The sequence below is a fragment of the Xiphias gladius genome, chromosome 7 (genome assembly GCF_016859285.1).
Source record: "Xiphias gladius isolate SHS-SW01 ecotype Sanya breed wild chromosome 7, ASM1685928v1, whole genome shotgun sequence".
NCBI classification, from domain to species: domain Eukaryota; kingdom Metazoa; phylum Chordata; class Actinopteri; order Istiophoriformes; family Xiphiidae; genus Xiphias; species Xiphias gladius.
The window spans coordinates 18,457,267-18,475,394 of NC_053406.1; the positions used below are offsets into that span (position 1 = coordinate 18,457,267).

The 18,128-nt window shown below is 40.3% G+C and overlaps 1 protein-coding gene across 2 annotated transcripts in view; it reads right to left on the bottom strand.

Moving 5' to 3' along the window:
* Positions 1-349: 349 nt before the first annotated feature.
* Positions 350-18,128, bottom strand: part of plch1 (phospholipase C, eta 1) — a 51,389-nt gene continuing 33,610 nt past the window's right edge. For both annotated transcript variants that reach the window (XM_040130095.1, XM_040130094.1), the window contains exons 10-23: positions 16,627-16,734; positions 13,804-13,959; positions 13,112-13,174; positions 11,937-12,031; positions 9,881-9,978; positions 9,594-9,773; positions 8,345-8,452; positions 7,307-7,431; positions 6,966-7,050; positions 5,957-6,103; positions 5,506-5,585; positions 5,289-5,348; positions 4,366-4,753; positions 350-3,478 (exon numbers count right to left, since the gene is read on the bottom strand). In XM_040130095.1, the coding sequence (XP_039986029.1) occupies positions 759-3,478; positions 4,366-4,753; positions 5,289-5,348; positions 5,506-5,585; positions 5,957-6,103; positions 6,966-7,050; positions 7,307-7,431; positions 8,345-8,452; positions 9,594-9,773; positions 9,881-9,978; positions 11,937-12,031; positions 13,112-13,174; positions 13,804-13,959; positions 16,627-16,734 (4,413 nt within the window). In that variant the 3' untranslated portion in view covers positions 350-758. The remainder of the gene's footprint in view (positions 3,479-4,365; positions 4,754-5,288; positions 5,349-5,505; positions 5,586-5,956; positions 6,104-6,965; positions 7,051-7,306; positions 7,432-8,344; positions 8,453-9,593; positions 9,774-9,880; positions 9,979-11,936; positions 12,032-13,111; positions 13,175-13,803; positions 13,960-16,626; positions 16,735-18,128) is intronic.

Here is an 18,128-nt window from a genome sequence, read left to right on the forward strand (position 1 = left end):
CTATTTGTTCTGTGCAAATGCTGTTGGGCAATGCAACATCTATTATATAAACTGGTGCATAGTCATGCTTGACATGTTCACAGGTAACATGCACAAACATATGTACAGTTAGAATTGGTTCTTAACTAAAAAAAAAATGGAATGGAATATTTCGGACAACACAAATAAAGAAATACCACTGGAAACAGAAGGAAGACTTACATTTGATTTGAGAAGATGAATCCCATCTATTAAAAGTAGCTGTTTGATAACACTACACATTCAAATTATACAATGAAAGACATTCCCTCTCTTCTTAAAACCCAATTCTTTTTTCTTTTTTTTCTTTTTTTTGCTTCATAGTCAATGTACGCAGTTTGGACAGTACATCACAGGGACAAAGATAACAAATATCTGTACAATCAGTCTAGGAAGCCATTTGGAGGGAATCAAAGTTCCCAAGTACATTTACACATTAAGCAAAATATAGACAACACTGCCAGACTAGAAAGACCATTCACTATTGAATAGTGGAAATTTCATACAGGAAATTCATGCTGTCAGATCCAACCATGGATTATATGTGATGTTTCACTGATATTGCACAGACTATATCTTTTTCTAGAAATAGCCCAGATTAAGGGAAACCTACTGGTCTGTGAACGTGGGAACAAACAATGGCAAATATTTATTTCCTTGATCCTCTGGCTTTTGGTGTAATTGAACATCATCAAAAATCAGTGCTTAATTCTTTATCTCATTTTAGGTTTGTATCAGAGCTACAATCTGAGCAGAAAGTAGACCTCGGGCTCTGACTCTGAGTGGGAGGAGTTTGCATTCGGAAGAGAGTCATCGGTAAAGTACCGATCTCCATAATAATCCCCATTTCCATAACATAATGATGTGCAAGCACCTTCAGGAAGTCCCCTGTCCTCCAGGTGACCAAGGTAGCCTGCTATGTAAGAGCCAGTTGAGTGTCTGTTCGCTGGTGGATTCTGTGAGGCCGGTTTATTCCTCAATACCACCCCACCAATGCTGGCGGTACCACTGATCACCATTCCTGCCCGAGGCTTTAGAGCCTCTTGCTGTCTTTCGCGAGCACGGCTGTTGATGTGACGTACTCTGCTTTGGCTCCTAGAAGATAGGCGACGGGTAAGGAGCGGAGGGGAATCATCTGCATCCCTGGGAACCATAGGAGCTATACTTGTTGCTTGGGGCTGTGACAGTGGGGATTTTGCTTCATGATCCAACTGAGGAGACTGGGGCCTCTCTGTGTCACTGTCATCCCCCTCTAGACTGACCAGCTTACGTAACTGCTCTGTAAGTGGATCACAAGACTGTGATTGGAAAGTTACTTCCCCCATGGTGCCCATCCTCTTTTGCTTCCTCATATGGGGAGTGATGAAACTGCGACTAATAATGTGGTATTTGCTCTTGAAGTTGCATGATATGTCTTCAGAGGTCAGGTCCCCAAGGGATTTGGACTTACATTGGCTGGGGGCTGTTGAGTCTATGGTAGCAGACTGGGAACGAGTTGATAAAGGCCTTAAGTTTGAGTGCAGTGAAACACTGGTTTCAGGCTGTGACTGGTGCCTACGATTGATGAGGGAAACATTTTGCTTCCATGACTGCTTCAGGGTAGGTGATTGTGTTTGACTTTGGCAAGTCTCTGATGAGGGTGTAATGCACTCATAGTCCAGGTGGCTGTACACTTCATTGCAGTCTGAAGAGGGGGAATATAGTCCTCTGTCTCTACACATGCTTATAGACACTGTAGAATGGCCAGGGAGGCTTTCAGAAGAGGAGAAACCATTGTGGAAACACCTCACCTGCTCCCCCTCTATCTGTTTATACCCTAGCCTGTTTTGATGAGACCTGTTTAGGACCTGGCTGCCACTATAGCTTCTCTGTTGTGTGTAGGAACTGTTGAAGTCTCTGCTGTTGTTAGGGGCCTTAGCGTTGCCTTGAGGAATGCAATAGCTGTTCTGACATTGCGGACTAGGGATTGAGGGTCTAGAGTTGACAGGTCTGTGGAATGGTGAAGGCTGAGAGTTGATATGGTGTTGGTCATAACTGGACAGCCGATAGGAAGGTTGGTTCATTGGGGAGGGACACTGTGAAAATGCTACATGAGATGCATGTGATGGGTACTGTTGTTTGGGATCATGGTATTTTGAAGGCTGTTTTTGTTGGGAGTAGTTGGGAGTGGACTCATGGTTTTCGTAGATAGCACGGCGTTTGGTTGGACTTATGAGCCCCTCCCATTGGCTGCCATGTCTCGGTGAGGTCAGCATCATATCCAGTGGATCTTCATCAACATTAATCTCCACTTCCGCAAAAGCATTTCTAGGTGAGTCATGCAGAAACTGGAAACAGTCGTTTACAGAGGAGCTCATGTACCTTTTAGAATTACCCTGTTCTATCTCAGGCACTGGTGTTGGGGGATCATACACTTCCTCATATACACTCTCCTCTGCCGCCTCAATTCCTTCACTTACGCACGTCTTTCTGTGCATTTCATCCCAAACCATATTGTGCCCCTTCCCTAAACCCTGAATTACTTTTGCTGGAGGGGACCCCAAGCAGTTTGAGGACATGCTCTCCATAGTGTCTGCCTGAATGTGGACTGTTTGTTTCCTCAGGTTGTACACTGATACAGGCAACAGCACCTCCTCATCCAGAATGGTGTAAACCTCCTCAAGCTCAGCAGTTTCTGGGCTGGAGAAGAGGCCTGGAGCAGTTGTAGCTGCCTGAGAAATCTTGCGTGGTGAAAGGATTTGACGATTTACAGGATTCGTTTTTTGAGCAACCTGTTGGGGACTTATAAGGTGTTCCTTGTTAGGAGAGGCTGGGTTGGACTTGATAGGAGACCTTATATCTTGCAGTGCTTTAGGAGCGGTAGGCCTGAAGTTTAAGTGATGGGAAGGAGTGTGATCATGAGATAATGATGTGAAATCATTTTGGTCAACAGTGCTTTCAAATTGACCAATCAGAGCAGAAATAGAGCCACATGTGTCGTGGTCGTTGCCTAAGGACACAGCATCAATGAGTCTGGAGATGGTGCTGTCATGCAAAGAGCTGGGATTCTTCAGATCACAGTCCATACTGACAGGAGAAAGAGGAGCCACAGAGGAGGCGGCAGAGGAGGACGATGAGGAGACTGAAGGTGCAACTGTGAATGTTGTGCTGTTTGATGATGTTTCGGGTTTATGTGATCTCATCTTGTCATCAGTGGAATGTGAGACCAAAAAGTTTTTCTCTGTTCCGGTTGAGATGATCTTTGATTTGTTGACTCCATTGTCTTCTGACTGGTAATTGGCATAGTCTTCTTCCTTTCTCACGTCTCCTCCACCAATAACCAGATAAGAAGCCTCCTCTGATTGGTCGAATTTCTTATTTGTATGTGTCTTAGAAGGGGAAGAGATGCTTGGTTTAATAGCACATGATTCAATGAGAAGGTCCACAGAGGAAGACCTGGGCTTGTTGAGGGGGCAAGCTCCTGTGGACACAGACAATTGAACAAAAAGATTAATAAAGATAGGCTTATACACTACCATTTGATGTTGAACACCAATCCAACCAACAATTAAATGACAACAATTAACAGTCCAGCCAATACAAGGCAATAGCAATACAAAGACAAATGGATCACCAAATACAACTGTGAAGGGGAAGCTGGAGAATGAGGCTGTGGAAGTTAAAAAAAGGAAGAATCCACGTTTGCGAACATCAGATTAGGAAAGAGATGGTCAAATGGGATTGGTTTGGTCAAATGGGATCAAATGACACACCAATATATTTCTCAGACCACTTTCAAACAAAATACACTGGGTGGACGCAATACTGATATGTTTTTGAAAGATGCAACCTTCAGACAATAGGTATTTTAGATTACCTGCTGGAACATCCTAGTCAGTTCTCTACTATAAAGAAGCACAACAAATGAAGATGGGACAGAAAAGGCATGTTAAGGTATCATGGAGAGTAGGCTGTTCTATCAGTTAACATGGTTCATGAGTTTTAGATAGTTGTAGCAGGATAAGTAAAGCAAAGGAGAGAGAAATCAGAAAAAGTTAAATCTTACATTAATCAGTGTGCAAAGCAAGGCAAAATGTTCCTTTAAGACATTTCAACTCCAACCAATTTATCACAAAACGTAGTATTTTGTCATACAGTTTAAGGAAATTACTTGGCTAAAACAACAAAAATGTTCCCAAAGCCGAAAGGGACTCTGTAATTAATGCCACACATTGCTGTGGCTTTGTATGTGCTAGTATTAGATAATGATTTGCGCTAATTAAAGTAGAATGGATGTAATTTTGGTGTAATTTGGATAATTCTGAAACATATTTAATTCATTGACTAGGTCGAGAAGAAAATACCCACCAAGGACTGTGTCTGCACCCATATCATGCTGTTCCTTGTCTGGGGAGCAGAGTGATAGCTGCCCTTGCAGAAGCCTGTCTAAGGGCATGGAGATAGGTCTGTGGATGAGGGGGGCTCGGGGCTGGAGCCGCTTCTCCGCCCCTCCATCCTTCCCTGACACACCCTCTCCTCCTGTCCCTGCACCTGTGCCATTCTTTTGGTCTGATATCGAAGCCACTGACTCTGATAACACCATCTTGGTCTTCTTCCTCCCCTTTGCTGGGGCGCTGGCTGTGCGCCGCAGGAGGTGATCACTGATGGAGCGTTTTCGAAGGCCACCGGAGTTTGTATCCACAGAGGACTTGGAGGAACGGTTAAACAAACCCCGGATACCTCGCAGCTGATGACCCTGAGGACAGGAGGAACACAACAGTAAGGAAATAAGAGGGGGGGGTATCTGCAAAAAGCAGAGAAAATGTTCTTCTCAAATAGCCATTATCAACCAAGGTGCACTTCTGAAGACAACTTTTCGCACATTACAGTTTGAAGTTAAATTTTTAATTTTCACGAAAACAATGAAAAGATATGCCATGTATTGAACTAAGTTAAGAAATGATTTAACAGTTGCATGCTTTAGATACTTTGCCTATAGATGGCACCCTTTCTCCTTAAATTAACCCCAACACACAATGTGCAAGAAGCTGTTGTGGATTATGCATGCTTACATTGCAAGTTATCCCATCATTGTTTACAATAAGACAACAGCAGTTGAAAAAAAAATGAACTCTGAATAAAAACTGACCTTGTAATTAAGCTGTATGACTCAGTGGTTTAATGTCACACACAAACAAGCCATTGAAGATACAGTTGAACACAAACCGTACTTTTGAATCATGCATTACTGTTTCATGCAGCACCACACAGAGCCTAGGGCGTCAGGGTACCTTGTTAGATCCTAGAAAGTGCATTATGGTAAAGCTGGGGTTCAGGACTAGAGGGCTCCACTAGAAAGACAAAGGATTGAAGGAGCATAGCTTCAATGGATTGATGTCTTAAGAGAAACACTTTCTTTCTGTTTGCCTCCAAAATATAATCTCAGTTGACAAAAGAAGGTCACAGCTGGGAATGCTACAGTGCTCACCAGGACTATACAGCACTTACCTTCCCGTAGACATCATGCACTGACACATGCACAAAGATGGAAGCCTCAGTCAGCCCCTCCAAGTAAACGTGTCTGTAACCTGTTGTTAGACATGAACGGAGAAAGCATGTGAGCCAGAAAGTGAGTCAAAGAAGGATAACAGCTTTCATCATACTAGTGATTGTGTAGTAGTTGCCTGGGGAGAGGGCATCAGGAGTTCTCTGATAGGTTTGGACAACAACAACAACAAAAAAAACAAAAACAAAAAAACCTGCCAAGCCACAGGTCTTTTACCGTACAAATCATGGTTCACTAGACACAGAATAATGTGCCCCATAGCCATAGCACTATTTGTGTTAAATAGCAGAACTAAAACTGATTGTAACTGCCAGTGACAAACTGTGTCCCCCTCTTAAGTTCATGTCATTCACACACACAAAAAAAGATAAAGCTGAGGATTTGTGCACAGACCAGGCATCAGGCTGCTGAAGGCAACAGTCCGTTGACCAATAAAGTCCCGTCCAATAGGGTCATGGTCCCAGACAAGGAAACGCACCAAAGCCACCTCAGCCATGTGAAGTGTAAAAGACAGAGTCTCCTCCCATACTGGGTTAAAACCTGAGGAAAATACACACATATACGGTCATTATAATTAGAATTAGTCTCATCAGTGTCTCATTCAAGCACATATTTAACGTACATCCCACAAAATATTAAATAAACTAGTACAGATGGAGCCGGTAGAAATGATGTGTCAAATGTTGTATTTCATGGATCAGTGCCCTGCACACTAATCTTATAATACTGTTGAGCTTTAAGGGCTCCATAACCTTTCCCACAGAAGGCTTTTCTTCTCCCCCTGCCCTCAACTGCAGATACATCTTAGGGGTGACACCAGCAGACCAACCTCTGTTCTCCTTCCTTTATGCCTCTAATTAGTTAATCTGACTTTTGATCCTGGCAGGGCTGCAAAGCCTAGAGTAAAATGCAGCATCGGTGGCTATGGTATTGTTTCATTTCTGTCCTGTTTTTTCTTTTCTTTTAATAAATATTAGAAGATCACAGAAGCTCACAGAGGTGAGTTGACATCAGATGACATCAGATTATAATTGCTTTTGTTTGTGTGCCATACAAACAGTATGTTCCATATTATGTATAGTGTATTGTATATATAGTATGATAGTGTGCATGTGGCACTTTTCAGAGGATGAAAAAGTAAAAAAAAAAATAAAATAAAAAAGTAGTCCCACCAACAAGAACTAGTCAGCCATTTATTTAAAACAGAAACTGCAGCAGTTAGGAGGTCGAGCTGGAGGTTGGGGGGTACTAAATCAGATAATGAAGTTCTTATAATTTAAGGTAATTCTTTACCGGTTTTCTAATGTGTAAAATGACATATTGAAACATTCTTCAGTGGTTAAGTGAGTTTAAAGTATTGTGATATTGTGGTGTTGTTCAAGTTGATCTGTGTGTGTCTAACCATTGTCATCAACAACTCGTGTCTGTTCCTTGCAGCAATCAACTGGAAGACCGATGATCTCCACTTCAACAAATGGATCAATAATCTGATAGAGGAGAAAGGGCAATAAAATGAATTATATTTTATTTTATGATGTTTTATACATATAAAATAAATAATATAATAATATAATAATAATATAAAATTATACATATATATATATATTTCTGTTGAGAACAAGATTAACATCTCTGAGTAGTCAACTATGAGATGTGTGTGAGAGAGAGAGAATAGAACTTGGGAGAGAAAAAGACAGATGGAGAATGTGAGCAAACAGTGTATGTGTTTTGGTGTGTTTTCACCTCTCCACGGTCCCCCAGCATGGAGTCTGGTGGTTTGGGCAACTGCTGTCCACTAATGATCTTGAGAATGAGCTGCTTCTTCGGGTAAGCTGGAAGTGGGTCATCACTGAACGGGTTAAAGGAGCCTGGAGTGAATGAAAGACACCAGAGCAAGAATTAATCCCAAAATCCAAACCCTCTCTAATTGTTGTTTGATCCGGTTTCTATATATTTGTATACCAAATGTACAAGTGAGAAAATAAGAGATATGTATATTCATTTTTCTGTAACTAATTAGATTATATAAATATGTGTGGCCGCAGTTGCTTTCACGTCCACTAGAAAACACATGTTGTACGCTCTCAATAAGCACTGCATCTTAAAGAGCAGCATCATAAACTACATGTGCAGCACGGCCATGAAAATTATCCATGCCTCTGCTTTGCTGTTCAGCTAACTCCCTGTTGCAAGTCTCTATAGTAAGGGGAATGTGGTGGGGAAAAACATACTTCAAACTCACAACGCTTAAAAAATTCCAGCGGAGATCCCAAAGACAGCAAATATATTGAATTCACATGAAGAAGAAAACACATGAAGTCACATGGAATTACCGGAAAATGTATATAACATGATGAACAAGTTATCACTTATTACTGTTTCTTCTAATTGTGTATATCATTTTATGCAATATTTTTTATTATTATAATTTTAATTGGAAATCAAGAGTTAAAGAGTTTGATCTTTCATTTAGTTTGTTTTTTCTGATTTATACTACAGTATAAAAATATCACGTTACATTATGTATTAATCTTTTATTAAACTTTTATATTTAAAATCCCCTTATCCCATGTACATAATGTATTTCAGTTGTGAGTTAAAAATCCAACATGGTTCCATTCCTACAAAAACATAATGCTATACCTGAGCCTATAACTTATTGTTTCATGGATCCAATCACAAATAAACTGAAAATCAGTGTTTATATAAATTATCAAAACAATGGCTTGTATACACGTGTTTGTGCTTGTTCATGTGCATGCAGCCTGTTCGTTGCAGTACCTTTACACATGGGAAGGGGCTTGAGGACATAGCCACTACCTCCATTCACCATGAACTTGGCTCTGTTGAGCTGTATCATCCTGCCCTCTGTCTGGTAGTTCAGAGCAACTGATAAAGAAAAAAGGAAGGATGAGGAAGAATGTTTATTTAGTTATTCATTTTCACTAAACCTCTACCCACGTACAGTCATCCATTGATTCAGTTGTTATCCAGATATTGGTGTCGTATACATAATCTGTGAAAATCACAGAGGATGCTCAATAGTCTGTGCCAGAAACCACAAATCATATGAGTTGACTGATTTGTCACTCTAGGGGTCAGTGTTTTTTGCATTTATCCAATGCTCCTCTTTGGTTTATTCATTCATTCTTTTATTCATTAAGCCTGTGTCTACACAGCCTTGAAACCTTGATTTAAAAAAAGAAAAACGGATGTGGAAAAACAAGCAGAAAGAAAATGGAGACAAAAAGGACAAATCACCACTGCTTCAAAGATAATCTACTTCAGAGGTTGGCATTTGTTTATCTTTTTACTTATTTTCTCCTCTGTAACTGTTTCTATTTTTGGTAATCTTTTGGATCTTAGATTGTCTCGTGCTGTTCATTTCTGCACAGATTAAACTATTTAGCTCTAACTACTCATTCCCACATCTTATTCTTATCACCTCTACCAAGGAGGTTATTTGCACCAAACTTGGGGGAGGGATGGGGCATGGGCCAGGAAAGAACCCGTTAAATTTTGGGGCAGATCCAGATCTTTTACTATGAATTTGAATTTTTTTTTCTCTGAAGTCTGGTGCATGTTGTTTGACATAGTCCTTGGCAGAGGTCTGCGCTCTACTGAGTGCCATTCTAGCTTCTTTATGTATTTCTCCCTAATCCTCACAAATTCCTACACTTGCAGGCTCTCAATCACACACAACATGCAAACACATACAGTACACACACATGCCATGCGCAACTGAGTGGCTTTTTAGTGTAAAAGGCTTAATGGGTATTGCTTCACGCTCATACCCATTAGCCTCTGCAAACATGGCCACTAACTAACTGCATAATGTGATATGTGTAAATGAAGTGTGTTTTGTGCAGACCACAGATGAAGTCTGTTTGTATGTGTGTGTGCATGTGGTATGCAGCTTCAGTTGATATGTAATGACATGTATGTGGCTAAAAGGAAGGCACCAGGTGTTTTCATTAACAGACATCCTCCAAACAGGTCAAAACTTTAGAGCAACAGACAGCTGTATTACCCAATTGACAGCCCACGTTCCAGTAGAACTGGGGGTTGAAATTGGATGAGTCGATACGATAGGCTGAGGGATAAATCCGTGACAGCTGCCTCTGGTTAAAAGCCAGGAACTGTTCGGCTCTGTGATTGACCAGAGATTGCGCTCTGGTCTCGCTGAATGACAGAACGTCACCTGGAGTACCTGAAGAGAAACGTGGGTTAGGCATGAGAAAATTTCTTCAAGGGAAAGATTGCAATGTACCTATTTGCTTGTGTGTGTTTGCAGGTGTCAGAGCTTTGGTGTTTCACCTTCATTCAGGCACTCCTGTGAGGCAACAGAGTTTGTGAACACCACCAGGTTTGACAGATCTCTACTCAGTTTCATCGTCTTCCTCTTCCTTCCACCCCTACAACGATTGCCAAATGGCAGAAGACAGTTGCAAGAGAGGGCCAAGAGGAGTGAGTAAGATCATGTAAAGGACAGATGAGACACATAAAGTAAAATGGATGTGACGTAAGACATGCACACACTTATCTACCCATTTAAGTATTTACAGTGGCAAAAACATAGCAGGCAAGAGAGGACTGTCCATCAGAGAAGCAGCTTGTAAACCGCAGGAAAGAGCATCAAAGGCAAAAGGCTTAATAGGGGCCAGAGTGCATTCAGTGCAGCAAACCTCACACACATTCACGCTCACATACAACTACATACACACAGTCATGCGCACGCAGTCTTGCACAAAAACAGTCGGTCACTTAGCCACAAAGATGCATGCTTGCAGGAATCTGTAATGCGATAGATCCCGGGAACATGCATATATGAATATGCAACCAGGAACAGTGACTGGGATAACAAAGAGAGACGAAGGCCTTATACACAGAGAGCGACTTAGGGAGGAAACACAGCTGAATTTCCATACTTGTTGCCAATGCTCATTCGAAAAGAGAAAGGACAAAAGACCCGGAGGTGGACAAAGAATGTGTGTGAAAAAGAATCGGGAGATGTTCAAGCTGCAGATGACATTGACTCTTTTTTTTCTTCATTAGTGACTAAGATCTATTTTTTAAAATAATAACATGAACAGATAGTGAAGTGGATGCATTGCAAGCAAAACTCAAAGTGACGTAGGCGGTGGTGGAAATTAACAAAATGCATTTAATTAATTTAAGTAGTTTTACAGTACTTTAATATTCCAATTTTATGCTACGTTATTCTTCTACAACATTACATTTCAAAGGGAAATACTGCATTCTTTACTCAACTGCATTTATATAACAGCTATAGTTACTACTTACTTTTAAGATTAAGAGAAAAATACATGATCAGTTTTTAAAATAGAGAATTTTTTGGAGATTTAACTACCTAAACATATATCAAACAGTCTAAATCATCTCCACCCTGACCAACTACAACATTAGAGTGTTGTTAACATGTTAAAGTGAGTCAGTGTATCTTTTGCAGAACTGTGGCTACTATGGTCACAAATAATAATTATTGATAAAATAAAATGCTAAACACAAGGTGTCATAAAGTCTGACACTATAAAGTATAAAGACTGCTGCAATTAGTTACCATTAGCCAACATTAGCTACTGGTCATATCAGAGAAAGTGAGGTTGTAGCAGCAAAACGCAAGACTGTATTAAAGTGGTCAGGGGTGTGTTGTATTGCTTCCAAATTCAACTTTTCATTTTTAAGTGGAATATTGTGTTATTTCTTCTTTCAAAATGTACACTATCGTGCTTTAATGCATCCAATATAACAATCTAATGTAATGATATAATACTGGGGAAATGAGCCCTCACTTCTAAGAGCAACCATTATTTTCAAAAATATTTCCAAGTCCATTTGTTGCCATTACATCTGTACTTTTACTTAAGTGAAGTTTTCCATGCAGAAGCTTTACTTATAACTGAATATTTTTATAGTGTGGTGTTGCTAATTTACTGATCTTTCATTTTAACCAGGAGAATGACGTCAATGTCAAAACAAAGCCTTAAAACTACATTTGAAAAAAGAAAAAGAAAATCTCTAATAAAAGAACACAGCTGTGGTTGGATAAAATGTCCATCTTGAACCATATATTACACAATAAACCCAGCTATGAACCACTGGAGCTGAGTAACAAAACCATATGTGATGCCTTTTTTTGTGGCCTCAATTTCATCAGAATTCGCTTCTTTGCTGTCTCCAGACTTGAGACTTCTTTCCCTCACACACACATAAATGATTGCTGGAGAAGCCTTAGTGGTTGCATGGCACTACTGATGCCCTGGCCTGTTTAATGCTCCCAGCTGTCAGCAACTATCAAACCCCACAGTTGTCAGCGATTGTCAGTGTAATGGTGAAGCAAGTCGAAGGTCACCTGTTGAACTGTCCTCCGGCCTCCCTCCCAGACCTCTCCTGGCTGTCCTCCTCCTTGTCCATGCTTTGGCATGACAGCCTGGATTTGGAGTGCCTCTGGACAATGGACACACACAGAGGAATATTTTAACAAACACACAAGTTACATTGGAATGAGGGGTTTCTTACTGGTTGAAAAGCAGAAGAGTACTGCCTATATCCCTCCCTTCAGTTGAAATAAACATGATACACATCATACATGATACCGCCGACACAAAAACTCACAGTTTAAGAGTTCTTTACAGGCCAGGAGGTGCTGGTGGTTGTGTGTCTTTAGCAAATTGCCTGTGATTCATAGGGTGTTGTTATTGTAGTAGCAGTTTGTGTCTGTGTTTGTGCATGTTGGTGGGTGTTTTAGGTATTGCGTATGTACAGTAGTTATAGCAAGTGTGTGTTTGGTGAAGTGTGCATTTTTTTGTTGTTGTTTTTTTTTTTTTCCTGAGAGTAGCAACACCTCTATTACAGCTAAAGTGGAGTTGAAAGAGGAAGAAGGTTGCAGTAATTAAAGTTTAGGCCGCTTGCCAACAGATTACATGCACCCATGCATGCACGCATATATACACACACGTGGGAGGATGCATAATATGCAAAGAGGGAGGCATAAAAGAATGAAGAGGAGATGTGAGTTGCTAAACAGAAGAGGGAAAGAGGAAGGTAAAAAAGAAGCAAATGTCTGCAACACAAAACAACCACACACACAACACTGATGCCCCAAACCAATATTATACTGTAAAATGAATGATAAATTAAATTGAATCTAACTGTAATCCAAAAAAAAAAAAAAAAAAAAAAAAACCCATTAGTGATTTCACCCATATAGTTGCAGGTTCGCTCAATTTTTCCTCAAATGCAAAAGACACCATTGGTTCTTTGAGGCCAGTTTGGTGCGTCAGAGCCCTAACAGGGTGTCAGGTAAATAAAACAAAGAAGGAGTTGGATACTCCTCAATAAAGGCGTCCTGAAAAAGAAAACTACCCAAAAACCCAAAGTTTTTTAATGATGTGGTATTAAGCAGAGAAATGATTCATTACCACCTAACCTAAAAGTGAACTAACCCGATTTTGCCATTTGAGACCCCACACAAATAGATCAAGAATCAGGCGAAAAAAGAGCAATCCGTCTTTCGTTGCTCCTCACCTTCTGTTTGAGTGTCGTGATGAAGGATCTGCTTTGGGATTTCTTCAGAACCCCTCTGGAGCTCTAGAGAAAAGGAAAACACATTCATACACTATCTGTATGTTTGTGTGTGCTTGTTTACATTCGTGTGTGTGGATCATTTGGTGTGAATCTAATAACAGCCACATTAGCACCCAGTGAGCCACTTAAACCCTAAAGCTCAGTCAGTAGCTGGAGGGGCTACAACGGACAAGAGCCAGTAAAGGACAGCACAGCTGAAGAGGAGAGTGGTTGAGAAATAAGAAAAAGAGAGAAACTGAGAAAAGGAAAAGTACAGTAAGCAAGACAGAGACAGAAAAGGCTTTAGAGACAGAATGAGGTGAAGGGGATCACCAACAAAGCAGGATTAGAATAAAGAGAATAGGAAACCCTGATGCACAACACTCATTACTTTAAAAAGGCTGTCAGGAAACTGAAGCTTATAAAAATAGCACAAGAGGCGAGCAGGGAAATCGCATTTTCATCTGTTTGGTGGGTGTGTTTGACCTGTCAGTGGTGTAGTAACTACTCTACTCCTTTATTTTCTCCCTTCATGAATACTGAGGCATAGTTTTATGCCCCCTCTCTTCTCTTTCTCCTCTTCATCTGTTGATTATAGATACAAGTATTACTCTGCTCCATATGCAGATCTCCCCATTGCCTTGGGGCTGTACCTGCCGCAGGTTTTTCTGAAGGCCCTGGTGCGTGGCTCGGAGCAGAGCTCGGATGCTGAAGCTGTCGGTATCTTCCTTGTCTCCGATGCGAGACTCCTTCAAAAGAGAGTCCAGTTTCTTTCTGATGTGAGACTCCACCTGATGGTGACCATTGCCCTGCGTGAAAGGAGAGGAACGTTAGTGGGAAAGAGAAAGAAAAAGACAGCAAGGAAAGGAAGCAAGAGAGACAGGGAGGTTATTTCAATAAGGTAAGGTAAAAGGGCATATCTATTGACAGGAGAAAATGGAGAGTAGTGCAACTTGGGAGCATGGACACACATTGTCGCTGATGCAAAGCACCTAAAACCAAGCTCAGCCAGTAAACAACGGAAGAGCCGCAGCACCACAGTCAGATATGCAGTTGCAGACCAACCAGCACCACTTTTTGGCAAGAAAACTAAGTGCAGATGTAGACATACAGATGTGCGCCATCTGCAGGCAACAAAACTAAATGCTGACGCAAGTTTGTGCACATGAGAGAGAGAGAGATTGTGTGTTTAATATTTAAAACTGTATATTTTAAACCTGTAATTTCATAACTGGTTTGCATTTTTTGCTTAATATTGCAAAGAATACAGATTTTCCACTGCTCCAACTGTTATTATGTGCGCTGAAAAAGCCTTAAGGAACATGCCCTCTTTGTAGATATCTAAAAAACTACTTAAGCAAAAAAAACTTAACATCTTCAAATCAAACATTTGGTGATTTATAGCCATAAATTCCTGTATTGGATTATTTACTAACCACTAGATTTTAACATCAGAATTTTTATAATTTAGCTAATAGAAGGTACAAGTCTAATATTTAAAATATTTAAACTGTACAGACACATAGGCTGTTGCCGGTGTCCATGGTTAATGTTTGATCAAAGGATAAGTGTGAAATTTTGGTAAATAAGCTTTCTTGCTAAGATTTAGATAAGAAGATTGATGCCACTTTCACATCTGTCTGTTAAATCACCCTATATAAAATATACTCAATACTGGACTTTATTGTGAGCTCTAAGCTGAGATGTTAGACCCGTACAAATCACTGCCATTTTCAACTATCATTGACAAGTATAAAGTCATGTCCCAACATGTTTACATCTGCAGGTCTAGACTGCTACTGCTATCACTGTCCTGTACTACAGGTGGCATATGTTGGGATGTGCAGAACTGGTCTGATAATGCATTAACAGCTCCCCCTTTAGAAAAATCTGACTGCATTTCAGCGAGTTATAACAGGCTCATGAGATATATTGCATATCATTTTTTTTTAAAAAAGGAAAAAAACTTCAAGGGTTGTTAATTTTTTTTCTAAAAAATTCAGATAAAACAATAGAAATATTTGATATTATATACAGTAAGAGAGGGGAAAACATTATATAAGTCGTGTTTTTTCCACAGCCCATTATTAGTGAAATGTTAGTGGTGACTGCTCTGAAAACTGGTTTAATGAGCTCAGTACAAAACCTCTCATCATTGGAAACCTGCCACCACCCCTTTAAAATGGCAATGATCATCCAAAGTGGCATCTGCAGACTCATGCCTCCAGCTAAATGTGGAAGAACGATGCCATTTTCAGTTACACAGCTAAACCGTCTGGAAAATAACTGAGTGTTTTCCTGCTTTAAATGTGATGAGGAGGGCCCTGGCACCACTGTATCACAGAATAAATGAACAGGATTAAGAATTATTACTGCCATTAATGGCACAAGGAAAGTTCAGGGGTGATCTGTATAAGCAAGCGACATGTTGCTGCAATGCTTATCTTTTGAAAAACAGCTTGTTCAAACTCTTTTCTAAGCTGACACTGACTTAATATTTATATCCGCATCATTAAGTATTGATTATTCTAAAACATTACAGCATGATGATCAATAAATGTTACAAGCACCAACATTACAAACCAATTACTGAAGTCATTACGTCGAGCACAACGATATAATTAAGAGCCCATTATCTAACTTTGTGGTGCCTGTATGTGGAGGAACGGGTTTACTTCCTCTAACATTAATCCCTGTCAATCCAAAGACATTTTTTTTTCTGATAGGATGTTGTTGTTGCTGCATTATTTTTTTTAATGAACAGATTAAGTAGCTCATAAAAAGCTGACAGGGAAGCACACATGGACCCACAAAAGAAAGCTGCCAAGACAGAGACAGATAGCAGATGGAGAAAAAGGTTAAGCTACTTTTACATCTTTATTTTTAATAGGAAAGTACGTTTTAAAGATAAAATGAACAAAACTAAGTTTTACAGTGTCCTTTCACTTATAATAAATGTTGTATCTATCAAAATATTGTTTTATTTTGCTTCAGAATATGTTTTGTTCATGCAAAGCATTTCAGTGCATGTTGTTCTGCTTTCAGTGACGTGTAGAAAAATGGCAGCGAGGGCAGGTCCATGACAGGTGAATGCCAGGAATAGTACAGCTGTTTTGCTCTGATTTAAATGGACAAGCTCTTCCTGTATGACCGGTTACACTGCCAGTATACTCAGTTTTCTTATTATGATTGTAGTTTATGATATAAATTTTAAAAAGTTCATAATTACTGACATTTAACTGAAATTAAAGAAAATGAAGTAAGTAAGCAATTTTTTCGATTACCTCATTACAAAATAGAGACGTAAACTTTACTCGACAGATGGGCACACCTGGACCGAGAATACTAAAAACTTATTGAAAAGAGGGAAGAAAGATTCAAGTAATGTGAAGCAATGTGTCTGTGTGGTGGTGGTAATTTGAGAGTTCATGCATGTTCGTGTGCGCATAATATTTATAGCTACATTCCTCTCTTACGTTGCTGCTCTTGAGCTTGAAGTCTTCCTCGATTTCATCAGCGCTGTCATCATCGGATACCTCCCCTTCCTCGGCGTCCGCAGACAGATAGGCAGGCAGACGCTTCCCCTGGAAGGAGGGAAGACAAACAAAGAGATGGGAGGAGAGTGACAAGCACATATTTGACCTACGCATTTGTCTTAAATGCAGCACAACCCCACGCTCATCTCTTTTATACACAACAACGCCCACACAGGTTGCACCTCTAAGACAGTCCAAGACTAACAAAGATTAATTGAATACGTTTCACTCAGACCTTTACTTTGCTGCAAACAAGCCTGTACACACAAAAATGCACATACACACATTAAAGTAGCCTCTTCCTTTATGTGGCTCTTTTACCAGTATTTACAGGCAGCGTGAAAGCCATTACTTCGATATACTATAAGCACCCAAATTGGCACAAAACACACACTGCACGCGCAAACACATACACAATGTACAAGCAGCTGCAGATTCTCCAAGAAGCTCCCCGAGCAGCTCTTTCAGCAGAGTGGAGGCCCATTAGTGAGCCATTCTGAAGGTGTGAGTGGGAGTTAAGATTTTCTAAGCTTCTTCTTCTTCCTAAAAAATCAATGGCAGACTCTGAGCTTCCTGTAGTACATTGAGTCTTTCAGTGGCTGACATCACCAGCCTCGCTTCAACCACTGCCACAAGTAGACTGTCCCCTCCTCCCTACAGCTGCGATTGGCAAAAAAACCTTATGCCATTTTACTTTGCTCTCTTGTGACTCTCTGGTCTCTCAGGGGGGACGGAGAGAGGTGAAAGGCTCTCACACAGGCGCAGAGAGGGGGAGGACAGAGATGGAGGAAAAGTGTTAAAGAGGAGTAAAGGGGTTTATAGAAAATCAATGATGCTCTTTCACTTTTCAGACATCTGGCTGTGGTGGGACAAAGCCAGAGCTCCTTTTCCCAGGAAACAATGAGGGCTTTCTTCACATTACAGATAAAGTCAGTTTTATCTGTTTCTAATAAAACAAAACAAAACAAAAAAACAATAAATGCTGAGAGCCTTTGGTTACTCAGATGCTCTGTCTCTCTCTGTCTCTCGCTGTTTCTTTGTATGGATAACTCCACCTGAGCTGGTGGATAAGAATCTTCTGGGTCTGATGCCATCAAAGTGGGAGCTGATATTAAAAAAAAAAAAAAAAATCACATGTTGGGTTTTCATTCTTTTTGAGGATGATCATATCAACTGTGGTTTCACAGATCATCCAACTGGGCACCTGCCCTGCCTTTCGGGACTGTAAGAGTTGGTGCTGCAAAGAGATAAGTTTGTGAAGCCAGACACGCTATACTTTGAGATAACTAGAATGTCATATTTAAATGATAAAACAGGTTCTTTATCATAATAGCTTTCCATAATGATTCTGACAAAGAAAGCGATCGGCGTATTTCTCAAAATGTGGAACTGATCATTTAAGTTTAAGCAACTAAATCTGTCTAGTTAAGCTCGGGGAAAGA